Genomic DNA, 25,627 nt, shown 5'->3' with positions numbered 1-25,627 from the left:
ACAGCCCTTAGAAACCGAGCCCCGCCCACGGAAACCAGCGGACAGCCGCTGCCGCCGCCGCGCCCGTTCGTAGCCACCCAGTGCCGCCCATGGCAACCGCTCGCCAACGGCGGACGCCCCTTCGCCCGCCCTCAGGCATCAAATCCCGCCCATAGCCGCCGCCGGCGAATCACTTCCGCTCTCGGGCATCAGGCCACGCCCCTAACAACCCGCCGACCAATCACTTCTGCTGTCCTGGGCTAAGCCCCGCCCCCGGCACCTGCTCGCCCAATCGCTGCCGCCCATTCTCCCGCCTTCAGCACCCAAGCCCCGCCCCCTTAGCAACCCGCTTTTCGCGCCGCAGCAAAGCATGAAGGGAAGCCTTCCCCGCCTTCCCCGCAAAGCATTGTGGGATATACTCCCCCTCTGCACGCCGCCATTTTGCGGATCGGCCGCCATTTTGGCCCCGTGCCTCAGTTTCCCTGACAAACAAAACGAAGAGTTTTGGGGGGGTTTTTGAACGCTTTATTTCCCCGACGGGCTTGGGGGGGTATCGGGGTAATTCTCCTTGAGGAATCCCCGGTAAAGGCGGCGCATCCGGGCCACCTCGGTGGCAGGGGGCTGCTGCCACTCATACCAGGGGTACCAGGCCTGGCCCGGCCCCCTCAGGGCAGGCGCCGGCGGAGTTTTCCCCACAGCCGCGTGTTGGTTGGAGAAATCCTCGTCGGGGACCGGCACGAAGGGGACGTGGAGCCACAGGAGACCTGGAAAGGGGGGATCGAGGGTCTTGAGGGGCACCCAGGGGGGCTGGGACTCCCTAAAATCCGAGGTTCAGGGCTCACCGTGATCCTGGGCTTGGGCAATGGCCTGGGATAGGCGCTTGTGCTGCTTCATGCAGATCCCTGAGGGGGAAAAGGGGCCAGGGACACCCAAAGGTGACCCAAGGACACGAAGGTGACCGCAGGGGCGCAGAGGTGACCCGCAGGTGTCCCCTCACCTGTGTGGATGGGGTGGAAGACGACGCCAGAGTGGGGGCAGATGAACTGGTCCAGCAGCTTCACGTTCTGGAGAGAGGAAAAAGGCATTAAAAACAAAGAAAAGAGCAGGACGAGGAAAAGCAGCAACAGGGGGCCAATGCGGGCCCCCCCAAATTTTCTCTGAAGCCCCCCAAACTCACCCGAAAATCCACCAGCAGGTTCCGGTCCCGGCAGATGGGGCAGGGGTTCCCCACGTGGCTCCCCCGGCGCTGAGGGAAGAGCGGGAAGCGACCCCGTCCCAGTCACTCCCAGTCACTCCCAGTGCCCCAAAAAACATCACCTGAGAGGCCTCAGTGCTCCCCAAAACGCCCCCAGCACCCTCCCAGTGCCTCTGCAGCCCCTCCCCCAGGCTCTGGAGCAACAGAGCCCCCCCAAAATGCCCCTTTTTCGCCCCAAAAACGCCCCCAGTGTGCCCAGGAGGCCTCCCAGTGCTCCCAGTACTCACCAGACAGGCCTTGCGGGTGCGCTGGGGGGGGACAGATCCCTTGTGGCTGCGGCGGTAGCTGTGCCACACGGGCTTGTCGCCGTAGGTGGCCCGGTATTCTGGGGTGGCGACATTTTTGGGGGGAGCGGGAGAGTTTAAGGGGTTTGGGACCCCAAAACCCCCCTGGACCCCCCCAAAAATCTCCTCCCCCACACGAACCTTCGCTCTCCAGGTACTCCCAGGGCCGGTCCTGGTAGGGGGAGGGGGCGGGCGGGGGGTCCTTGGGGGCTTCTTGGGTGCTGCAGAGCCGGGGGAGGTCCTGGGGAGGGGGGGCTATGACGTCACAGTTGCGTTCGGAGTGATGACGTCACACATCGCGCAGGGTTGCCCCCATCGCCCAGCACTCCGCGGTGACGTCACGGGGCCGAGCTGACGTCACTCGACCCGCACTAACCAGCCCGTAGCGCAACACGACGTCACCGCAATGCGGATTATGACGTCATACGCCGCCAAACCACGCCCCCGGCCCCGGCGCCCCCTAGCGGGGGGAAACCCCCCCCACGCCGCGCACTGACGTCACTCGCCCCGCCCGCCGCACGTGGCTCACGCCGCCCTTCCCCCTCCCCCCCTCCCCCCCCGGCGTCCCCCTCCCGCCGCTCCGCGCCTCACCTGGGCCCACCGCGGCCTCCCCGCGCCCCTCCCGCCGCCTCCTCCCGCCGCCGCCCTCAGCAGCGCCGCCGCCGCCGCCGCCGCCCGGGCCAGCGCCATCTTCCCGCCTCTCCCTCACGCCCCGCCCCGCGCCGCTCCTTCCCCCCTCACGCGGGGGCGGGGCGCCGCCATCTTGCCGTACGGCCGCTCCCCCGCCCGCCGGCTTTCGGCGCATGCGCAGCGCGCCCCCCCCTTCCCGAATTAAAACTGCGCCACACGGCCCGCGGACAATGGAGGGCGGCTGCCGCGCGCGTGCGCGCTGCGGGTCCCGCGCATGCGCGGTCGGGCGGTTGAGCGGGAGGAGGGGGCGTGGCCGGCGCGCGCCGGGGGGCGTGGCCAGGCGGGGGCGTGGCCCGGTATAAAAGGCCGCGCCCGGCGGCGCCGCCGCCATTCTGAGGGCTGGTGGAGGTAAGTAGAGAGCCGCGCTGGGCCGGGGGTTTTCGGGCGGGGAAAGGGGCGCGGAGGGGGAGGGGGGGGGGGGTTCCCCGGTTTTTTTTTTGGTTTGGACGGGCTCTTGAAGCGCCACGTGTTGTTAATTTGGGGGAAAAACGCGGCTTTCGTCGTCCCGAAGCTCCTCCGGGGCCGCCGCCGCCGCCCTCGTGTCCTCTTAGAGCTGAGCCCTCCCCCCCCTCTCCCTTTTCCAAGGGCGTTTCCTCGTTATTTTTTTTGCCTTTTTTCCCCCTTTTAAAACTCTTAAAATCTCCCTGGGGATAACAGCTTCTAATCGTTTCGTGTCTTTTCTTCTTTGCTTCTAATTTCTTTTTTTTTCAATTTTTTTTTCCTTTTTTTTTTTTTTTTTTTGTGTCGTTATGCCCCCCCCTCCCTCCCCCCCTTTTATTTTTCCTTTCCCCGCTCCAGGTTTGGTTGGTCTTGAGAGACGCCGTCGCCTTTACCACGAGAGAAAAACAATACAAACAATACAAAATACAATACAAAACGCGAACAAAACAACAAAAAATAATATATACAACAAAGAGGGGAAGGAAAAAACAGGTTTTCTCTCCCCCTTTGCCGTGAAGAGCCGCCGCAGCCTCTCCGTCCTTTGGACCGTCCTTGGAAGCCGTTCCAAACCCGAAGGAAACTGCCACTTTAAAAAACATATTTCCCTCTTCTTTCCCCCAAAAAAACAAAGGCAAAGCCCACTTTTTTTTTTTTTTAAAAACCCAAGCAACTTTTTTTGTTACTATATTTTTTTTTTGGTTTCTAGCTCGACCAATTTAGCTCGAATCCACTCTTTTAGGGCTTTAGAAAACAAAAACCCAAGGGAAAAACCCTTTAAAAAAAAAACCAAGCCAAAATACCCGTCAAGCTGCAAAAAAAAAGTTGCTGCGTTTTTTTTAAAGCCATGACTAAAATCAAACGAATTTTTTGGCTCTAGCACCACCTCCAAATGCCAAAATCCAAACCTTGAAGCGCTGTCGGCTGAGAAAAAAAATTGGATAGTAAGTGTTGAATTTTCAGCAGGCTCCCCCTTAAAAAAATACAAGAAAAAAAAGCCCCCCTTTATAAAAAAAACTGCTTTATTTGTCACAAAGAGCAAAAAATACTGGGAGGAAGAGCCCCCCCCCTTTTTCCCCGTGTGCTTGAGGAGGACGTGGGCTGTGCCAAAAGGTGGTGAAAGCTGGAAATTTTGGGGGGGTTTCGGGAGAAAAAAGCGGTTTCGGAGGAGGAGGAGGAGGAGGGGTCCACGAGCAGCTCCCACGGTTTAAAAAAACAAAAAAGTCCCCGCAAAAAAAAACCCCAAAAAACCTCCCAAAAAGCTGGAAAACGGCCCCCCCCCCCGCCCCAAAAAACCCCCCCCCCCCAAAAAAGTCGCGCGGTGGGGGAGATGGAATTTCGGGAATTCGGGGAATCCCGGGAATTTTCGGGGCATTCCCGGCCAGCAATCTGTACATAAAGATTGCAAAAAAAGAAAAGAAAAGTAATAATAATCATAATAAGGGGGAGAAGGGGAGGAAAAAAAAAAAAAAAAACCGAAAAATCCGCGCGGCGGCGGGGGGGGTGGGGGGGGTTGGAAATTTCAAAAAAAAAAAAGCTGATTTCTTTCCTATTTTTATTTTTTAGGTGCCATTTTAGGATTGTTTTTTGCCCTGAGAAACGTGGGGGGTGGGGGGGGTTGGTTAAAGTCGGGGACGGGGTGGAAATTTTGGGGCTGGGGGTGCGATTTGGGATGGGGGGGGGGGTCGCAATCTAGCAATAAAGATTGCTAGGCAGGCTGAGCTTTTCCCAAATCCTGCTTTTTTTTCCTCAGAAAAGCACTTTAAATCATTTCCCCCCCCCCCCTTTTCCCTTCAGAACCCTTCCTAGGGCAGCTCCAAAATGGCGCCCGCTCTTTGTTTTCCACAATCCGGACTTTTTTTTTTTTGTTGTTTTTTTTTTGTTTTTTTTTTCTTAATTCCGCGGTTTTGGGCATTTTTTATTACAGCTCCAACCCCCCCTTTTTTTGGTTTTTTGTTACCCCCTCTTAATTCGGAGGGGGTTTAATCCCAATCCTGGTGGTTTAAAGGGGTTATTTGAGGGGGGGGGATGGAATTTAACAGATTTCTCTTTGTCTCTTTGTTTTTTGTGTCCCCGCTTTAAAGCCCCCTAACCGCCCCCCCCCCCGAAATTCCCCAAAAATCCCTCAAAACCCCCCCAATTTGGGGCATTTTTCCCAGCTCTAAAATGGCGCCGAGGCCTCGCCGTTGACGCCCCTCCCACTGCGAGGCTCCCCCCCCCCTTAAAATTCCATTTCCCCCCTTTTTTTAGCCCCCCCAAATTGCTCCTTTTCCCAAAATCCCTTTTTTAACTCCCCCCCTTCCCTCCGCAGGACCCCCAAAATTCTCTTTTTTCACCCTTTTTTTCGTGGGATTTTTTTCCCTTTTTTTTTTTTTTTCTTTCTTTTTTTTTTTTTCTTTTTTCTGTTGGTTTTTTTTTTTTTGGTGGGGGGGTTTTGGGGAATTTGGGATTGGGGGGGGGAGCAGTGTCCTCGAGCCTTTGATAACCTTGAATTTATCGTGACAGGGAAATGCTACCACTGGGCTTCACCCTCCCCTTTCCTCACACGCACACACCACCCAAAAAAAACCCAAAAAAAACCAAAAACCCCCAAAAAATAGGAATTTTGGGAGGGAAAACACCCCCAAAACTCCATTTTTTCCCGATTTTCAATGGTTTTGCCCCGTTTTTGCAGCTTAGGAAGCTTTACCTCAGCAAAGGGAGGGAACAGCCACAACCCGGGTAAGCAAAAAAAATCCTTTTTTTTTTTTTTTTTTTTCTTTTTTTTTTTTCTTTTTTTTGGGGCTTTTAATTCCATTTCGTGGCCTTTGGATCCAGGGTTTTGAAACGTCAAAATTCCCGAAATTCCCTTTTTTCCCCCCCCCCCCCCTCCCTCTTTCTTCCCTCTCCTGGTGCATGTGGCAGTCGGGAGTTGGGTTCCCCCTCCCCCCCTCTTTTTTTTTTAACCAAAATTCCACAGATTTGGGTGAAAACCACAGAGATCCCTGATGCCTTCTGACGGTTGGGATTTTTGGGGAATAAACCCGTTTATTTGGCATTAATTCCCCCCAGATTCTGCCCTTTTCTCCCCAGTGGTAGCATTTCCTGGGGGGGGGGTGGGGCATGGGCAGCCCCCCCCCTCCCCCTCAATTTTGGGGTCCCCCTACAGATTTCTCCCCCCCCCCAATAAAACCTTTTTTGGGGGTAAAATAAGTAAAAAATGCTGTAAAAACCTAAATTTGGGGAGGGAGGGGTCAGGCCTTGACCCACCCAAGGCCCCCCCCTCCTTCAAAAATGGGGTTTTCCCCCTTTTTTGGGGGGGTTTTGGGGCTTTTTGGGGGCCCCCAGCCCCTTTAAGGGGGGGGCAGGTCGGGCTTTGCCTCTGTGGGACCCCCAAAAATGGGGGGAGAACCTCAGAAATCTTTTGGGGGAGGGGGCTTTGCCCCTCCCCCAGCGGTGGGACCCTTCCCACACTCATTTTTGGGGGGGGGGTTAAAGGTTACCGTGAAAATTTGGGGTAAATCTCCAAATGTTGGGGTCCTCCCTCATTTTTTTGGGGGGGGTTGTGCTGATTTAACCTTTTCTTGTGTCTTTGCAGAGGGGGGGCTTTGCTGACACCCCCCTCCCTCAATTAATTCCTATAATTGGGGGCTGTATCCTTTAATTAATTACCGTGGGGGAGGCACTTAACAAACCCCCAGCTCTGGGTGCTTCCCCCACCCCAAAAATTGAGATTTTAGGGGAGATTTCACCCGAAAAATCGAGGTTTGGAGAGGTTTTAACCCCCAAAAAAAACCCACCCAGCTCCTCCCCCTGCCCTCGTTAAGGAAACTGGGACATAATTAAGCTTTAATTAGTGGCGATTAACGATGTCAGAGCGTGAACCCCCTCACAGGAAGGGGGAGGGGCTGGGATTGGGGTCAATGAAAGGGAGGGGGGGGTTTGGCCTTAATTAATGAGGTGTTAATTAATGGTTGGTTCATTAGAGGGTTTAATTATGGCCTGAGTTGGGGGGGGGCAGGGGGTGACACCCCCCCCTCCCCAAATGTGGGTTCTCCTTAAGTGGCAGCTTGTTAATTAACCCCTGGTTAATTAAACTTGGGGTGGGGGGGGTTGAAAAGCTCCCCCCCCACCTTTGTTCTGGTCATTAATTAGCAAAAAATTATTGAAATGATGGGGAAAATTAACAAAAAAATTACTGAAATGATGGGGAAAACGGTTGGAAATAACAGAATTTGCCTCATTTTGTAAATTAATGGGGTTAATTCACTTTTAAATTAAATATTTGAGGGGGAGGGGCTCAGGCTCTGTTCCCCCCCCCCGGGTGTGTGATCCCAAATCCTCCTCCCCAGTGTTAATATCTTAATTAATTATTAATAAATGAGGTCATTGGAATGGCATCAGAGGGGAGGGGGTCTGTGACCCCCCCCCCCAGTGTCCCTTGGGGGTCCCTGGGACCCCTTTTTGGAGACAATGTCCAGCTTTTGGGGTTGATTTCCCACTTTTGGGGTTGATTTCTGGGGTTTTGGGGTTGATTTCCCACTTTTGGGGTTGATTTCTGGGGTTTTGGGGTTGATCTCCCATTTTTGGGGTTGATTTCTGGGGTTTTGGGGTTGATTTCCCACTTTTGGGGTTGATTTCTGGGGTTTTGGGGTTGATTTCCCACTTTTGGGGTTGATTTCTTTCTTTTTAGCGTGGTCTTCCATCGTTTTAGGCTTGATACGTTGCTTTTTGGGGGCCATTTCCAGCTTTTTGAGGGCGATTTCTATCTTTTTAAAGCTGTTTTCTGTCTTTTTGGGGGCAATTTCCAGCTCTTTGAGGGTGATTTCCCCTTTCAAGTGTTGTTTTCCAGCTTTTTAGGATTGATTTCCAGCTTTTTGATGTGGTTTTCCAGCTTTTGGGGGCAATTTCCTCCTTTTAAAGGTTATTTTCCTCCTTATTAAAGTTGGTTTCCAGTTTTTTAGGGTTGATTTCCTCCTTTTGGTGTTGATTTCCAGCTTTTTAGGGTTGTTTTCCTCATTTTTGGGGCTGATTTACGTGTTTCCAGGGTTCTTTTCCAGCTGCTTGGGGTGCTGGTTAGCTTTTTGAGGCCTATTTCCCTCCTTTTGAGATTGATTTCCTCCTTTTTAGGGTTGTTTCCAGCGTTTTGATGTGTTTTTTCCAGCTTTAGGAGCTTATTTCCCTATTTTGAGATTGATTTCCTGCTTTTTAGGGTTGATTTCCTTCATTTTTTCCAACTTCTTGGAGTTGTTTTTCCACTTTTTTCCGTTTGTTCCCCCCTTTTCCCCTTTTTTCGGGTTGGTTTTCATCTTTTGGGGTCAATTCCCTGCTTTTTAGGGATGCTTTCCCCATTTTTGGGGTTGTTTTCCAGCTTTTGGAGGTTGATTCCCTCCTTTCTAGGGCCAATTTCCCCCTTTTTGGTGCCGATTTCCCCCCGTTTTGCTCTCAGGACCCCACTCAGGTCTCGTTTTACCACCAAAATTTTAACGTGCCCTCAATTTAAGGGGTCTCCCCGCCAATCCTAACCCCATTTTTCCCATTTCCCCCCCTTTTTCCAGGCTGTTCCTGCCATGGGCTCTGGCCCCATCGACCCCAAGGAGCTCCTCAAGGGCCTCGATTGTTTCCTGGGCCGGGATGGGGAGGTCAAAACCATGGATGGCATCTCCAAAATATTCAGGTGAGACCCCCAAAATGCCCTTTTTTAGGGCTCTGACATCCTTTTTTTTTTAATTAATAGCCCCTAATTAACGTTTGTTACCCTGAATTAGCCTCATGAAGGACTCCCAGAAGATGGTGAGTCGCTGCATTTACCTGAACATCCTCCTGCAGACCCGGGCCCAGGACATCCTGGCCAAGTAAGCACGTGGCAAAATGGGATTTTGGGGTGGATTTGGGGTGGATTTGGGTGGATTCAGGGTTTTCCCGGCTGGCTCCAGATAGAATTCCCACTGTTTTCCCTCAGATTTATCCTGGCTGAGTAAGCACATGGAAAAGTGGGGTTTTGAGTGGGTTTTAGTTGGATTTGGATAGGTCTCGATGGATTCAAGGTTTCCTTGGCCGGATCTGGACAGAATTCCTACTTTTTCCCCTCAAATTTATCCTGGAAACTGAGCGCACGTAAAAGTGGATTGTAGTTAGATTTAAGTGGATTTTGAGGGAATTTTTTTTTTGCTTTCTGGTGGAGTTGGGTGGATTTTGATGGATTCCAGGTTTTCCCAGCTGGATCTAACCACAATTCCCACTTTTTTTGCCTCACATTCATCTTGTCCAAGTAAACACATGGAAAAATCAATTTTAGGTGGATTTTAGGTGGCTTTAGCTAGATTTGGAGCAGATTTGTTCTGGATTTGGGGTGGATTTGGGTGGATTTTGATGGATTCCAGGTTTTCCGAGCTGGATCCAGCCAGAATTCCCACTTTTTTCCCTCAGATTCATCTTGGTCAAGCAAACACATGGAAAAGTCAATTTTAGGTGGATTTAACTAGATTTTGAGTGGATTTGTTCTGGATTTGGGTGGATTTTGATGGATTCCAGGTTTTCCTGGCCGGATCCAGCCAGAATTCCCACTTTTTTCTCTCAGATTCATCCTGGCCAAGTAAACACATGGAAAAGTCAATTTTAGGTGGATTTTAGGTGGATTTTTTCTAGATTTGGAGCAGATTTGTTCTGGATTTGGAGTGGATTTGGGTGGATTTTGATGCATTCAAGGTTTTCCCAGCTGGATCCAACCAGAATTCCCACTTTTTTCCCTCAGATTCATCCTGGTCTAGTAAACACACGAAAAAGTCAATTTTAGGTGTATTTAGCTAGATTTGGAGCAGATTTTTTCTGGATTTGGGTGGATTTGGATGGATTCAAGCTTTTCCTGACTGGATCCAGCCAGAATTCCCACTTTTTTTCCCTCAGATTCATCCTGGCCTAGCAAACACATGAAAAAGTTAATTTTAGGTGGATTTTTAGCTGTATTTTGAGCAGATTTGTTGTGGATTTGGGTGGATTTTGATGGATTCCTGGTTTTCCTGGCTGGATCCGGACGCAATTCCCACTTTTTTCCCTCAGATTCATCCTGGCCCAGCAAACACACGGAAAAGCCAATTTTAGGTGGATTTAGTTAGATTTTGGAGCGGATTTGTTGTGGATTTGGGGTGGATTTGTTGTGGATTTGAGTGGATTTGTTCTGGATTTGAGTGGATTTTGATGGATTCCAGGTATTCCTGACTGGATCCAGCCAGAATTCCCACTTTTTTCCCTCAGATTCATCCTGGCCAAGTAAACCCACGGAAAACTCAAATTTAGGTGGATTTAGCTGTATTTTGAGCAGATTTGTTCAGGATTTGGGGTGGATTTGGGTGGATTTTGATGGATTCCTGGTTTTCCCAGCTGGATCCAGCCAGAATTCCCACTTTTTTCCCTCAGATTTATCCTGTCCAAGTAAACACATGGAAAAGTCAATTTTAGGTAGATTTAGCTGGATTTTGAGCAGATTTGTTCAGGATTTGTTGTGGTTTTGGGTGGATTTTGATGGATTCCAGGTTTTCCGAGCTGGATCCAGCCAGAATTCCCACTTTTTTCCCTCAGATTCATCCTGGCCAAGTAAACCCGTGGAAAACTCAAATTTAGGCGGATTTAGCTGTATTTTGAGCAGATTTGTTCAGGATTTGGGGTGGATTTGGGTGGATTTTGACGGATTCCAGGTTTTCCCGGCCGGATCCGGACGCAATTCCCACTTTTTCCCCCTCAGATTCATCAGGATCGGGGGCTACAAGCTGCTCAACACGTGGCTGACGGGCTCCAAGGCCGCCAACAACGTCCCCTTCCTGCAGCAGCTGCTGCTCACCCTGCAGCACCTCCCGCTCACCGTCGACCACCTCAAGCAGGTCCGGGGGGGCTTTGGGGACACTTCTGGTGGCACTTGGGGACCCCCCCAGGTGGCTTTTGGGGACTCTCAGGTGGCCTTTGTCACTCCTATAGTCGGTTTTGCCGCTCCCCCGGTGGTTTTTGTCTGCTTTGGGTCCCTTCAAGGGGGTTTGGGGACACTCAGGTGGCACCTGGGGACACCACGGGTGGCTTTTGGGGAGTCCCAGAGTGGCTTTTGTCTCCTTTGGGTCCTCTCCTGGGTGGGTTTTGTGTCCCTGGGGTGGTTTTTGTGTCCCTTTTTGTCTTCTCCTGAGCCTTCATTTCCTTTGCAGAACAACACGGCCAAGCTGGTGAAGCAGCTCAGCAAGTCCAGCGATGATGAGGGTGAGCAGAGACCCCCTGGGACCTCCCCAAAATCCTCTTGAGACCCCCAAAACCTCCCTCAGACCCTCCAAATTCACCTGGAACCCCCCAGAAAACCCCACAGACACTGAAAACCCTACTGAGAGCCCTCAAAACCACTCTCAGACTCCCCAAAACCCCCCTGAGACCCCCAAAATCCCCCTGAGACCCCCAAAACCTCCCTCAGACCCTCCAAATTCACCTGGAACCCCCCAGAAAACCCCACAGACACTGAAAACCCTACTGAGACCCCTCAAAACCACTCTCAGACTCCCCAAAACCCTCCTGAGAACCCCAAAACCTTTCTCAGACTCTCTCAAACCCCTTTCAGACTCCCCAAAACTCTCCTGAGACCCCCCAGAATCCTCCTGAGAACCCCAAAACCTTCCTCAGACTCTCTCAAACCACTCTCAGACTCCCCAAATCCCTCTGAGAACCCCAAAACCTTCCTCAAACCCCTTTCAGATCCCCCAGAATCCCCCTGACAACCCCAAACTCTCCTTCAGACCCCTCAAAACCTTCCTCAGATCCCCCCAAAACTGCCCTTGGACCCTCCAAAAACCTTTTCAGGCCCCCCCAAATCCCCTCTCAAACTCCCCCAAACTCTCTCTATGTCACGTTCCCCACCCCTTGCTTGATTAATCGCTGATTAATCGCAGTTTAATTAACGATTAATTATCAATTAATCTCTCAGAGCTTCGCCGCCTGGCCTCCATCCTCGTCAGCGACTGGATGGGGGTGATCCGCTCCCAGAGCAGCTCCCAACCCACAGGTGAGTCCCAAAATCCCCCACAATTCCCTCAAAATCCCCCCAAATTCCCCCAAAACCCCCTCAACCCCCTTTCCCCGTGCCCTTTTTCCCACCCCAGAACGGGATAAAAAGAAGAAGAAAGAGGAAAACAAAAGCAAAACCCCCGTCCCGGAGAAGCCCCAGGAGGCCAAAAACGAGGCCAAAAGCGAGGAAATGCCCGAAAAAAAGAGGGAAAAACCCAAATCCCTGCGGACCACGGCCCCCAGCCACGCCAAGTTCCGCTCCACAGGTGCGAGAACGCGAGATTTTGGGGGATTTGGGGTTGCTTTGGGATGAGTTTGGGGCCGCTTTGGGGGATTTGGAGCTGTTTGGAGGGGGGGGTTCGAGCTCCGTCCTTGGGGTTTCAGGGATCCGGGGCCGTTTGAGAGTCGGTTTTAGATGCGTTTGGAGGATTTTTGGGGCTGTTTGGGGGATTTCTGACCCTTTTTCCCCTCAGGGCTGGAGCTGGAGACGCCGTCGCTGGCGCCGGTGAAGAAACTGAACTCGGCCTCGTCCGACAAGTACAGCCTGAAACCCGTCCCGGTCAAGAGGCAGAGGTGCGGATTTCGGGTCTCAGGGCTGCTTTTGGGGGCGATTTGGGGTAATTTTTGGGGTCTCAGGGCCATTTTGGGGTCTCAGGGCCATTTTGGGGAGTCTCTGAGCTGCTTTTGGGGGGGATTTGGGGTAATTTTGGGGTGTCAGGGCCATTTTGGGGTGTCAGGGCCATTTTGGGGTGTCAGGGCCATTTTGAGGAGTCTGCGAGCTGCTTTTGGGGGGGATTTGGGGTAATTTTTGGGTGTCAGGGCCATTTTGGGGTGTTTGAGAGCTGCTTTTGGGGGGGATTTGGGGTAATTTTTGGGGTGTCAGGGCCATTTTGGGGTGTCAGGGCCATTTTGGGGAGTTTGAGAGCTGCTTTGGGGGAGATTTGGGGTAATTTTTGGGGTGTCAGGGCCATTTTGGGGAGTTTGAGAGCTGCTTTGGGGGAGATTTGGGGTAATTTTTGGGGTGTCAGGGCCATTTTGGGGTGTCAGGGCCATTTTGGGGCATTTGAGAGCTGCTTTTGGGGGGGATTTGGGGTAATTTTTGGGGTGTCAGGGCCATTTTGGGGAGTTTCAGAGCTGCTTTTGGGGGGGATTTGGGGTAATTTTTGGGGTGTCAGGGCCATTTTGGGGAGTTTCAGGGCTATTTGGGGGGGATTTGGGGTAATTTTTGGGGTCTCAGGGCCATTTTGGGGAGTTTCAGAGCTGCTTTTGGGGGAGATTTGGGGTAATTTTTGGGGTGTCAGGGCCATTTTGGGGCATTTGAGAGCTGGTTTTGGGGGGGATTTGGAGTAATTTTGGGGTGTCAGGGCCATTTTGGGGAGTTTGAGAGCTGCTTTGGGGGAGATTTGGGGTAATTTTTGGGGTGTCAGGGCCATTTTGGGGAGTTTGAGAGCTGCTTTGGGGGAGATTTGGGGTAATTTTTGGGGTGTCAGGGCCATTTTGGGGAGTTTGAGAGCTGCTTTGGGGGAGATTTGGGGTAATTTTTGGGGTCTCAGGGCCATTTTGGGGAGTTTCAGAGCTGCTTTTGGGGGGGATTTCGGGTAATTTTTGGGGTCTCAGGGCCATTTTGGGGCGTTTGAGAGCTGCTTTTGGGGGGGATTTGGGGTAATTTTGGGGTGTCAGGGCCATTTTGGGGAGTTTGAGAGCTGCTTTGGGGGAGATTTGGGGTAATTTTTGGGGTGTCAGGGCCATTTTGGGGAGTTTGAGAGCTGCTTTGGGGGAGATTTGGGGTAATTTTTGGGGTGTCAGGGCCATTTTGGGGTGTCAGGGCCATTTTGGGGCATTTGAGAGCTGCTTTTGGGGGGGATTTGGGGTAATTTTGGGGTGTCAGGGCCATTTTGGGGAGTTTGAGAGCTGCTTTGGGGGAGATTTGGGGTAATTTTTGGGGAGTTTCAGGGCTATTTGGGGGAGATTTGGGGTAATTTTTGGGGTGTCAGGGCCATTTTGGGGTGTCAGGGCCATTTTGGGGCATTTGAGAGCTGCTTTTGGGGTGGATTTGGGGTAATTTTGGGGTGTCAGGGCCATTTTGGGGAGTCTGCGAGCTGCTTTTGGGGCGGGGGATTTGGGGTAATTTTTGGGGTCTCAGGGCCATTTTGGGGAGTTTGAGAGGTGCTTTTGGGGGGCATTTGGGGCTGATTTGGAAAAACATGGGAATTTTTGGGGTGGGGGACGATTTTGGGGGCAGGTTTGGGGTGATTTTGGGGGCAATCTTGTGGGGGTTTTGGGGTGATTTTGGAGGGGTCCTGACCCTTTTTCTTTCCCCCCCACAGCGCCCCGACAGCCCCCGGGGAGGCTCCTCTGGCAGAGAAGAAATACAAACCCCTAAACACGGCCCCAAACGCGGCCAAGGAGATCAAAGTGAAGATCATCCCCCCTCAGCGTGAGTTTGGGGAGTTTTTGGGGGATTTTGGGGGATTTGGAGACACCTTGAGGGGGTTTGGGGACTTCTGGGTGCCATTTTGGGTTATTTTGGTGCCATTTTGGGGTCGATTTTGGTGCCATTTTGGGGTCGATTTTGGTGCCATTTTGGGGTCGATTTTGGTGCCATTTTGGGGTCGATTTTGGTGCCATTTTGGGGTTATTTTGGTGCCATTTGGGGTTGATTTTGGTGCCATTTGGGGTTGATTTTGGTGCTATTTTGGGGTTGATTTTGGTGCCATTTGGGGTTGATTTTGGTGCCATTTTGGGGTCGATTTTGGTGCCATTTTGGGGTTATTTTGGTGCCATTTCGGGGTTGATTTTGGTGCCGTTTCGGAGTTATTTTGGTGCCGTTTTGGGGTTGATTTTGGTGCCATTTTGGGTTATTTTGGTGCCATTTTGGGGTTGATTTTGGTGCTGTTTTGGGTTATTTTGGTGCCATTTTGGTGCCATTTTGGGGTTGATTTTGGTGCCATTTCGGGCTGATTTTGGTGCCATTTTGGGGTTGATTTTGGTGCCATTTCGGGCTGATTTTGGTGCCATTTTGGGGTTGATTTTGGTGCCATTTCGGGCTGATTTTGGTGCCATTTGGGGTTGATTCTGATGCCATTTCGGGCTGATTTTGGTGCCATTTTGGGGTTATTTTGGTGCCATTTCGGGGTTATTTTGGTGCTTTTTTGGCGTAGATTTTGATTCCATTTTGGGGTTGATTTTGGTGCCGTTTTGGGTTTAGTTTTGGGGTTTTTACCGGCTTGATTTTGGGGACAATTCAGGTGATATTTGGGACCTTTCCAGCGGGGACTTCTGTTGCCGTTTTGGGTTCCTTTTGGGAGCCATTTTTGGGGACAGTTTGGGTGGTTTTGGGTGATACCTGGATGTCATTTTAGGACCGATTTGAGGCCCATTTTAGGACTGATTTCAGCCCAGTTTTGGGAACAATTTGAGACTGATTTGGGCCAGATTCTCGTCCCATTTTGGGCCCATTTTGGGTCATTTGAGCGGTGCCCTAGGTGCCATTTTGGGGTGAATTTCAGAGCCGTTTTGGGGTGGATTTGGGATGCTCTTTAGGGCAGATTTGGGCACCGTTTTGAGGCGGGTTTGGGACCCATTTTGGGAGTGGATTTGGGGTTTTTTTGGTGACCCCCCACCTGTGCTCCCCCAGCCATGGAAGGCCTCGGGTTCCTGGACGCCCTGAACTCGGCGCCCGTCCCCGGCATCAAGATCAAGAAGAAGAAGAAGGTTCTGTCCCCGACGGCGGCCAAGGTGAGGGACCCTTTTGGGGGACGCTTGGAGTCGCTGTCGGGGGATGGTTCGGGAGCCGTTCTGGGACTTTTTGGAGGCTGTTTTGGGAAAGCTTTGGGAGCCATTTTAGGGATACTCGGAGTCCCTTTTTGGGGGACGCTTTGGGGGTTATTTTAGGGGCGCTTTTGGGGGGTTATTTTATGAATATTGTGAATCCGTGTTGTTTTGGAACACTTTGGGGACCATTTTGGGACCATTTTTGGGGACCTTTTTGGGAGCACTCGGAGTCCTTTTTTGGGGACGTTATGTGGCCTTTTAGGCACTATTTAGGTGCCATTTTGGGGCCATTTTGAGGGACATTTTGGGAACAACTGGACGACCGATTTGGGGACGCTGCAGATGCAGTTTTGAGAACGCCGTGACTCCGTTTTTGGGGACGTTTTGGTGGCCGTTTTGGGGTGAATCCCCCCCTGTTCTGACCCCCCTCCTGTGCCCCCCTCAGCCCAGCCCCTTCGAGGGGAAGCCGGCGCCGGAGCCCAGCACGGCCAAACCCTCGTCCCCGGAGCCGGCGGCCGCAGAGCCCATGGACACGGAGCGGCCGGGGACGCCCGTGCCGGCCATCGAGGTGCCCGAGCCCATGGACACAGGTACGGACTGGGGGGGCCGGGGGACACTTTGGGGGCTTTGGGGACAATTTGGGGGCTTTGGGGACAATTTGGAGGGGCTGAGGATGATTTGGAGGGGCTGAGGACGATTTGGAGGGGCTGAGGACGATTTGGAGGCATTTTAGGGCAGTTTGGGTGGGACTGGGAACTGTTTGAGGACAGTTTGAGGAGATTTGGGGGCCGTTTTGGGAACGCTTTGAGTCCCTCTTTTGGCACAGTTTGGGTGCCATTTTGGGAACGCTGCCAGTCCCTTTGTGGCAAAGATCCAGGAGCCGTTTTGGTGTCACTTTGCCCCTTTTTGGGCACCATTTCAGCCCTTCCTGGGTGCCATTCTGGGGTCAAACCCCGTTTTTGGGATGCCCCTTTGCTGACCCCCCCCCCCTGTTTCCTGGTGTCCCCTCAGGCTCGTCGGAGGCAGGGGGTGACTCCAAGGCCACCGATGTCCCCTCAGAGGGTGGCCCAGCCCCGCGCAGGCCCCGCAAGAAGAAATCGGTGTCGTGGCCCGAGGAGGGGCGGCTGCGCGAGTACTTCTACTTCGAGCTGGACGAGACCGAGCGAGGTGAGCCTGGAATTCCCTGGAAAACGCCCAGAATTCCCTGGAAAACCCCCGGGTTTTCACCCAGGACTCCTTTGGATGCTTGGAGGGATCTCCGGGACAGTTTGGGAACCATTTTGGGATCATTTCGGGGCCATTTTGTGGGACTCTTTTGAGGGCCGTTTTTGCGAACCGGTCGGGTGCCGTTTTGTGACCACCTCGGGCGCCCGTTTTGGAACGTTTCCAACCCGGACGAGCCGGAGCGAGACGATGCCGGGCTCTCCTTAGCTGATGGCAGATTCTCCCCTCACAGTGAACGTGAACAAGATCAAGGACTTTGGCGAGGCGGCCAAGCGGGAGATGCTGAAGGACCGGCACGCCTTCGAGACGGCGCGGCGCCTCAGCCACGACTCCATGGAGGAGAAGGTGCCCTGGGCCTACCCCAAGGCCCTGGAGCTGCCGGCGCCGCTCGTCATCCCCGGCAGCGGCAGCCGCGAGCGCTTCACGCAGGCCGAGCGCGTCAAGGGCATCCTGCAGGAGATCTTCCTCTCCAAGGAGAGGTGAGCGGCGATTCTGGGGGGATTTAGCGGGAATTTGGGCTTGGGGGGGGGGTGTCACGTCCCGGATCTGCTTTCGGGGCTGCTCGGGAACGGGGGATTTGCGGTGATTTGAGCCCAAAACGTCAGGGGTTGGTGAGGGTGATTTGGCGGCCATTTTGAGGAGAATGTGGGCGCCATTTTGTGAGGGCTTTAAGGGCCATTTTGGGGAAATTTGGGGAAATTTGGGGGCTGTTTTGGGGACACTTTGGGCGCCATTTTGTGAGGGCTTTAAGGGCTGTTTTCGGGACGCTTTGGGGGCCATTTTTGGGACACTTCGGGTGCCATTTTGTGAGGGCTTTAAGGGCCGTTTTTGGGGCACTTTGGGCACCATTTTGTGAGGGCTTTAAGGGCCATTTTTGGGACACTTTGGGTGCCATTTTGTGAGGGCTTTAAGGGCCGTTTTTGGGGCACTTTGGGCGCCATTTTGTGAGGGCTTTAAGGGCCATTTTGGGAACACTTTGGGGCCTGTTTTGGGGAAATTTGGGGGCCGTTTTGGGGACACTTTGGGCGCCATTTTGTGAGGGCTTTAAGGGCTGTTTTTGGGACGCTTTGGGGGCCATTTTTGGGACACTTTGGGGCCGTTTTGGGGACACTTTGGGCGCCATTTTGTGAGGGCTTTAAGGGCCATTTTGGGGACACTCTGGGGGCCATTTTTGGGACACTTTGGGCACCATTTTGGGGAAATTTGGGGGCTGTTTTGGAGACGCTTTGGGCACCATTTTGTGAGGGCTTTGAGGGCCATTTTGGGGACACTGGGGCCCATTTTGGGGACACTTTGGGTGCCATTTTGTGAGAACTTTAAGGGCTGTTTTGGAAACACTTTGGGGCCCGTTTTGGGGACACTTTGGGTGCCATTTTGTGAGGGCTTTAAGGGCTGTTTTGGGGACACTTTGGGGGCCATTTTTGGGACACTTTGGAGGCCCATTTTGGGGACACTTTGGGCACCATTTTGTGAGGGCTTTAAGGGCTGTTTTGGGGTCACTCTCGGGGCCATTTTGGGGACACTTTGGGCACCATTTTGTGAGGGCTTTAAGGGCCGTTTTGGGGACACTTTGGGGGCCATTTTGGGGACACTTTGGGCACCATTTTGTGAGGGCTTTAAGGGCTGTTTTGGGGACACTTTGGGGGCCATTTTGTGAGGGCTTTAAGGGCCGTTTTGGGGACACTCTCGGGGCCATTTTTGGGACACTTTGGGGGCCATTTTGGGCACCTTTCGGGGGCCGTTTTGGGAGCACAGTGCAGGTGTTTTTGGAGGCCATTTTAGGAACACTTTCAAGTCCCCTTTTTAGAGACATTTTGGGTGCAGTTTTAGAAGCTCTTTGGGGGCCATTTTGGGGACACTTTAGGCACCATTTTGTGAGGAATTTGGGGGCCATTTTGGGGATGATTTAAGTCCTCTCTTGGGGATGCTCTGAGTCTATATTTAGAACCCCTTTTGGTGCCATTTTGGGAATTATTTCAGGGACATTTTAGATGCCTTTTTTGGCACTTTGAGTCTCTCTTTTGGGGTCATTTTGGGATCCCTTTGTCCCTTTTGGGGGGACGCTTCAGGTGCCATTTTGGGACCATTTTGAGGGACACCCAAGCTGGTGGAGAATCCAATTTTTGAGGCACAGCCAGAACTGGAAAACCTCAACCTGGGAATGTGGGGTTGGAAGCCTTTGGGGCCCCCGAATCCCTTGGGATCCCAGAAACCCCCTGACCTTTTCCACCCCCTTTTGCTCCCCCCTCAGCATTCCCGACAGCCCCCACGAGCCTGACCCGGAATCCTACGAGCCACTCCCACCCAAACTCATCCCCTTGGACGAGGTAAGCTCTTAAAAAAACCCCAAAAACCAAAAAAAAAACCCCAAAATGCCTTTCCTGACCCCTCGTTTGTGCCCCCCCAGGACTGCTCGGGCGAGGACGGAGCGTATCCCGAGGGGCTGGATCCCGGGAATTCCGCGGCCTCCCCGGAGCCGGGGGCGGGGGCCAAGCTGCCCCCAGTCCTTGCCAACCTCATGGGCAGCGTCGGGGCCGGCAAGGGCCCCCCAGGACCCCCCCAAAACACCCCCATCAACATGCAGGAGATCCTCAGCTCCATCATGGTAACCCCCAAAACGGGCAGCCCCCAAATTTGGGGAGGGTACGGGGGGGGTCACGAGTACCTGGGGGGGCCACAAAATGGGGGGAGGGTCACCCCTATCATGGGAATCCCAAAATTGGGGGGGTGACCCCATCGTGGGAAGCCCCAAAATTGGGGATTCATCAGTTGAGGGGGGGGGGGATAAATTTGAGGTCATCAATTGGGTTCCCGTAACGGGAACCCCAAAATTGGGACGGGAGGGGGGCCATCAATTTGGGATTTTAAATTGAGAAGAGTCAGACCTCTTTCCCCCATTTTTCCCCTTTCTTTCCTCTTTTTTCTCCCCATTTTCCCCGTTTTTTGTCCATTTTTCCCTGGTTTTTCCCTAGTTTTTGTCCCTTTTTTGCCCCTTTTTTCCCTGGTTTTTGTCTGTTTTTTCCCTGTGTTTTCTCTGTTTTTTGCCTGTTTTTCACTGTTTTTTGTCCCTTTTTTGTCCATTTTTTGTCTGTTTTTGCCCGTTTTTCCCTGTTTTATGTCTCTTTTTTGCCCATTTTTCCTTGCGTTTCCCCTGTGTTTTCCGTGTTTTTTGTGCATTTCTTGCCTGTTTTTCCTCGTTCTTTTCCCTGTTTTTTCCCCGTTTTTCCCCCCGTTTTTTACCCCGTTTTTTTCCATTTTCCCCCCTTGTTCCCCCCTTGTTCCCCCCCTTGTTCCCCCCCTTGTTCCCCCCTTTTGTCCCCCCGTTTTTTTCCCCGTTTTTCCCCCATTCTTTCCCCCGTTCTTTCCCCCATTTTTCCCTCATTTCCCCTGTTTTTCCCCCCATTTCCCCTCATTTTCCCCCATTTTCCCCCGTTTTTCTCACTTCTCCCCCGTTTCTCCCCCGCAGGGCGGCCCCAGCAGCCACAAGGCCGAGGAGCTGCTGAAGCAGCCGGACTATTCCGACAAAATCAAGCACCTGCTGGGCAACCTGCAGGCACAGCCGCCGGGGGGGCCCGGAGGAGGTGAGGGACCCCCAGGGACACCTTGGGGACCCCCAGGGACACTTTGGGGACATTGGGGACACCTTAGGGACCCCCAGGGACAACTTTTGGGGACACCTTGGGGACACTGAGGACACCTTGGGGACCCCCAGGGACACCTTGGGGACACTTTGGGGACACCTTGGGGACATTGAGGACACCTTGGGGACCCCCAGGGACACCTTGGGGACATTGAGGACACCTTGAGGATATTGGGGACACCTTAGGGACCCCCAGGGACACCTTGGGGACACTTTGGGGACACCTTGGGGACATTGAGGACACCTTGGGGACCCCCAGGGACACCTCGGGGACATTGAGGACACCTTAGGGACCCCCAGGGACACCTTGGGGATATTGGGGACACCTTAGGAACCCCCAGAAACACTTTGGGGACACCTTGGGGACACTTTGGGGACACCTTAGGGACCCCCAGGGACACCTTGGGGACATTGAGGACACCTTGGGGACCCCCAGGGACACCTTGGGGATATTGGGGACACCTTAGGGACCCCCAGGGACACCTTGGGGACATTGAGGACACCTTGGGGACCCCCAGGGACACTTTGGGGACATTGGGGACACCTTAGGGACCCCCAGGGACACCTTGGGGACCCCCAGGGACACCTTGGGGACACCTTGGGGACCCCCAGGGACATCTTGGGGACATTGAGGACACCTTAGGGACCCCCAGGGACACCTTGGGGATATTGGGGACACCTTAGGGACCTCCAGGGACCCCCAGGGACACCTTGGGGACACCCCCCCCCCTCAGGGTGACCGTCCCCTCACTTCGGGGGTCCCCTCACTTTGGGGGTCCCCTCACTTTGGGGGTCCCCTCACTTTGGGGGTCCCCCTCTCTTTGGGGCCACGCTCTGGGCTGTGGCCTCGGCTGACCCTGGGGGGGCTTTGGGGGTCAGCCCTTAACAGGAGGTGACCTTGGGGGGTCCCTGAAATTTGGGGGGATTTGGGAGAAGTCCCTCGGAGTGACCCTGAGGGGGGGTCCTGTTAATTGGGGTGACCCCAGAGCGGTGGGGGGGGGGGTGGAGGCCTTTTAAATTTGGGGCATTTCCGTTAAATTGGGGTATTTTGGGACGAGTCCCTTAAATCGGGGTGACTTGGGGGGGTCCCTTCCTCAGGACCACCCCCCTTCAATTGGGAGGGACGGGGGGGCCTCCCCACCCCCCCCTTGGAGCTGTTTTGGGGTCCCCCTGACCCCCCCCCCAACTCTTTTCTCCCCCCCTCCTGCAGTTCCCCACGGGCTGCTGGGCCCCCGGCCCCATGAACGGCTTCCCCCCGCCCAAGATGCAGCACTTCCCCCCGGGGGGGCCCATGCCGGGTAAGTGCCCCCTCCCCAAATTCCCAGCACCACCCCAAAAAACAAAAAAAAAACCAAACAAAAACCCCAAAACCTCCCTTTTTAACCCCGAATTTGTCGTCTTCTTCCCTTGCAGGCCCCCACGGCGGCGGCGGCGGCGGCGGCGGCGGGGGGGGGGGGTCCCGGCCTCCCCCCGGGGCTCCCGGGGGGTCCCCGCCTGTTGGGCCCCCCCCCCCCCCAGCGCGGCGGCGATTTCTGGGGGGAGGGGCCTGACGGGGGCGGGGGAGGGGGAGGCCTCCGAGGGGGCCCCCCCGGCGGGGGAGGGGGGAGGGGGAATGCGCGGGGGGGGGCGGCGGGGGGGGGGCCCCCCCCTCCGTTCCACCGCCCCCCGCCCCGGGGGGGCCGCGGCGGCGCCCGAGCCCCCCCCTCCCCCCCCTTACCGCTGCCGGGGCGGGGGCGGCAGGAGCGGGGGCCCCCCCCCCAATGGCGGCGGCGGCGGCGGGGGGGGGTCCCGGGGGGGCCCCCCTCCCCCCCCAGGCGGGCACGGCGAGCACGGCAGAGACCACCCCCCCCCCCGGGGCCACGGCGGAGGCCACGGCGGAGGTAAATTGGGGGGGGGGGGCCTGGCTCTGGGGGGGGCCCGGCCCCGCTTGGGAGGGGCCCGTGGGTGCCCCCTCCCCGCCCCCCGCCGCCCCCGCCTTTCCTGCCCCGCTGGAGGGGGGGGGGGCGGCGAGCCCCCCCCGCCCCCTCATCACCCCCCCATGCAGCCCCTGGAGCCCCCCGGGCCGTGGGGGAGGGGCCCCGACTGGCGCAGACCCCCCATGGGGCTCTGAGCGGGGGGAGGGGCTGGGAGAGACCTCCCCCCCATCCCCAAAATGGCGGCTGAGGGGCTGAGGGCGGGGGGGGGCCGGAGACGGGAGAGACCCCCCCCGCCCCCCCCTCAAATCTGCTCCTCCCCCCACGATGGCTGCGGGGCCGGAGGGCAGCGAGGGAGCCCCCCCCAAAACGGGGGTGATGGCGGCGAGGGACCCCTCCCCACAAAAAGCGGCTGCGGGGGGCAGGGAGAGACCCCCTCCCCCCAGAATGGCCCCCAGGGCGGCACCGGGACCCGCCCCCAAAAATGGGGCAGGGGGAGCGAGGGACTGCCCCAAAAAGGGGCAGCGGCGGTGAGGGACCCCCCCCCTCCCCCCCCCACCCAAAATGACCGAGGGACCCTCCCAAATATGGGAAGGGACCCCCCCCCCCAAAACGGCCCCAGGGACCCTCCAAAATGGCCAAGGGACCGCCCCCAAAATGGCTGGAGGGCAGCGAGGGACCCCGTCCCCCCTCCCCAAAAACGGGCCCCGGGCAGCGAGGGACCCCCTCCCCTCCCCCCACAGCGTGGTGGGCTCCGAGCCCTGCCCCCTCCCCCCCGCGGCGGCCATTGGCGGGAAAGGGCCGCGGGGCATGCTGGGAGTTGTAGTTGTGTGACCGGTGGGGGGGCAAGGCATGCTGGGAGTTGGAGTCCGGTGCCGCTGAAGGCGGCCGCGAGGCATGCTGGGAGGGGAAGCGGGGTGTGGTAAGCCGGCCGCGAAGGCTGCTGGGAGTTGTAGTTCCGGACCTGTTGCGGCAGCAAGGGGCGCTGGGAGTTGTAGTTTGTCGGGGGGGGGGGGGGGGGAGCAGAGGATGCCGGGAGTTGGGACCAGCTCTGAACTGGAGGCCGCGAGGGCTGAGGGGAGTTCAGACCCCCGCTCTGGGAGAGGCCGCAGGGCATCGTGGGAGTTGTAGTTCAAGCGACTCTGGAAGCAAGGGATGCTGGGAGTTGTGGTTTGGCTCCCGGGGCATTCCGGGAGGGCCTAAGCCCAGCCCCAACGAGGGCCCTGCGGCCGAAGCGCGGCTTTGGTTTGGCGGCGCGGCATGCTGGGAGTTGTAGTTCTCTGAAGAGGGGGCGGTAAAGCATGACGGGAGTTGTAGTTCGCTCCCAGGACGCCTAAAGCCGGCTCTGGGAAAGGCCCCGAGGCCTAACGGGGCCTAAACCCGGCTTTAACTGCGCAGCAAGCCATGCCGGGAGTTGTAGTTCACCCAGCGGGGAGCAGCGGAGGATGCTGGGAGTTGTAGTTCAGCTCCCAGGAGGGCCTAAAGCCACCCCTGAGGTGGCCACTGAGGCCTAGTGGGGCCTAAGCCTGGCTTTAATTTACCAGGAGGGCGGCATGCTGGGAGCTGTAGTCTGGGTTCAAAGCCGGCCTAAGCCCAGCCTTACGCAGGGCCCTGAGGCCTCGCAGGGCCCAAACCCGGCTTTAATTCCGTTGCAAGGCATGCTGGGAGTTGTAGTTTTTACCCTTTAATTTCTTTTTTTTTTTTTTTTTTTGTGGCGCAAGGGCTGCTGGGAGTTGTAGTCCGGCTCTGCAGGGGGCAGCAGGGCATTCTGGGAGCTGTAGTTTCAGCGGTGGCGTGCAGAGGGGGGCTCAGGGCCCCCCCCCCCAACCCCCAAAACCCGTGGGGCTCCCCCGCTGCCCCTCCCCCACCCTCCCCTCCCCCTCCTCCTGCAGCCGCTGCCGTGGGGCTGCTCTGGAGCCATTTTGGGGCCGTTCAGGGCTTTTTTGGGGTCGGTTTGCGGCCCCCTCCCCTTTAACCCTCCCTCAACCCCCCTCCCCCTCCCGGAATTGCGTCGCTCGCTCTCCTCCCGGAGCGTTTCAGGGCCCCCAAAATCCTCCCTAAATCCCCCAAAACCATGTCCCCCCCCAACCCCCCAAGAGCCGCCATTTTGGAGCCGGTCTGGGCCCATTTTGGGGCCATTTCGGGACCCTTTTGGGGTCAGGGGTTCATCCCCTTCCCCTTGAACCCCCCCCCCCCCCCAAAATCTTCCTTAAACCTCCCAAAAAGCCGCCCCCGCTCCTCCTCCCGGAGCCGCCATTTCGGGGCTGGCCTGGGCCCCTTTCGAGGCCGCTCTGGGGCCGCTTCAGAGCGATTTCGGGGCCGTTTCGGGGTCAGGGGTTCGCCCCCCCTTTGCCTTTGACCCCACGGAATCCTCCTCGCGTCCCCCAAAACCCCTCCAGGAGCCTCCCCCCCTTTCCCGTCCTTCCTCCTCCTCCTCCCCCTCACGGAGCCGCCATTTTGAGGCCGTCCCGGCTCAGCTCTGGGGCCGTTTTGGGGCCATTTAAGGGGATTTTTGGGGTCAGGGGTTCATCCCCTTCCCCTTTAACCCGCCCAAAATCCTCCTTGGACCACCTAAAATCCCCCTTGGACCCCTCAAAATCCTCCTTGGACCCCCCAAAATCACATCCCCATCCTCCTCCCAGAGCCGCCATTTTGAGGCCGTCCCGAGGCCCTTTTGGGGCCCTTTTGGGGCCGTTTTGGGGCCGTTTTGGGGGTCAGGGGTTCACCCCCTTCCCTTTAAGCCCCAAAATCCTCCTGCAAGCCCCCAGGGCCGTGTCCTTCATCCTCCTCATCCTCCTCCTCCTCCTCCCCCCAGAGCCGCCATTTTGGGGCCGTCCCGGGCCCGTTTTGAGGCTGTTCCAGCACCGTTCCCGAGCCATTTTTGGGGCGATTTCGGGGCCGTTTTGGGGCTTAGGGGTTCACCCCCTTCCCCTTTAACCCCCAAAATCCTCCTTAAACCACTCAAACCCTTCCCTAAACCTCCCCTTTTTAACCCTTTCCCACCTTTCCTCCCTTTTTCCCCACCCCCCCCCCCCCCTCCCCCGGAGTTGCCGGGGTCTCTCCGGTTTTGGGGCCGTTTTTGGGGCCGTTTTGGGGCCGTTTTGGGGCCGGGGGCCGGCGCCTGACGCGCCCCCCCCCCCCTTTTGTCTCCCCCAGACATGTCGAGCCGCGCCGTGTGCCGCCACTTCATGCTCAAGGGCAGCTGCAGGTACGAGAACAACTGTGCCTTCTACCACCCCGGCGTCAACGGGCCCCCCCTGCCCTGAAACCCCCCAAAAAACACCCCAAAACACCCCAAAACACACCCCGAGACCCCCTCCCCAACACACACCCCCCCCCCAGCCCGGTTATGGCTTCTGTGAGGCCTCGGGAGAGCAAAAAAGGGGGGGGGAAAAAAAAGGGGGGAAAAAGGGGGAAA

General features: G+C 55.8%; 2 protein-coding genes across 2 annotated transcripts; one reads left to right on the top strand and one right to left on the bottom strand.

Annotated features, from left to right (window-relative positions):
- Positions 1–489: 489 nt before the first annotated feature.
- Positions 490–2,295, bottom strand: MRPS18B (mitochondrial ribosomal protein S18B). The gene is made up of 7 exons (XM_068998650.1): positions 2,110–2,295; positions 1,660–1,759; positions 1,462–1,559; positions 1,157–1,225; positions 977–1,043; positions 822–881; positions 490–743 (listed from the first exon to the last, which is right to left on the bottom strand). The coding sequence occupies exons 1-7, from the start codon at positions 2,206–2,208 to the stop codon at positions 505–507; spliced, it is 732 nt and encodes a 243-aa protein (XP_068854751.1). The 5' UTR covers positions 2,209–2,295; the 3' UTR covers positions 490–504.
- Positions 2,296–2,507: 212 nt separating this feature from the next.
- On the top strand, positions 2,508–25,475 carry PPP1R10 (protein phosphatase 1 regulatory subunit 10). Its single transcript, XM_068998640.1, has 21 exons — positions 2,508–2,556; positions 3,007–3,590; positions 5,321–5,367; positions 8,184–8,302; positions 8,394–8,480; positions 10,367–10,502; positions 10,815–10,866; positions 11,579–11,656; positions 11,754–11,924; positions 12,132–12,231; positions 13,986–14,095; positions 15,296–15,396; positions 15,878–16,022; positions 16,444–16,599; positions 16,889–17,135; positions 18,908–18,983; positions 19,064–19,261; positions 20,123–20,237; positions 21,507–21,594; positions 21,710–22,176; positions 25,366–25,475. The coding sequence occupies exons 4-21, from the start codon at positions 8,196–8,198 to the stop codon at positions 25,473–25,475; spliced, it is 2,544 nt and encodes an 847-aa protein (XP_068854741.1). The 5' UTR covers positions 2,508–2,556; positions 3,007–3,590; positions 5,321–5,367; positions 8,184–8,195.
- Positions 25,476–25,627: the final 152 nt, after the last annotated feature.

Source organism: Aphelocoma coerulescens, unplaced genomic scaffold, assembly GCF_041296385.1.
Source record: "Aphelocoma coerulescens isolate FSJ_1873_10779 unplaced genomic scaffold, UR_Acoe_1.0 HiC_scaffold_140, whole genome shotgun sequence".
In the NCBI taxonomy this organism is placed as follows: Eukaryota; Metazoa; Chordata; class Aves; order Passeriformes; family Corvidae; genus Aphelocoma; species Aphelocoma coerulescens.
This window is presented reverse-complemented; position numbering and strand designations above follow the sequence as displayed.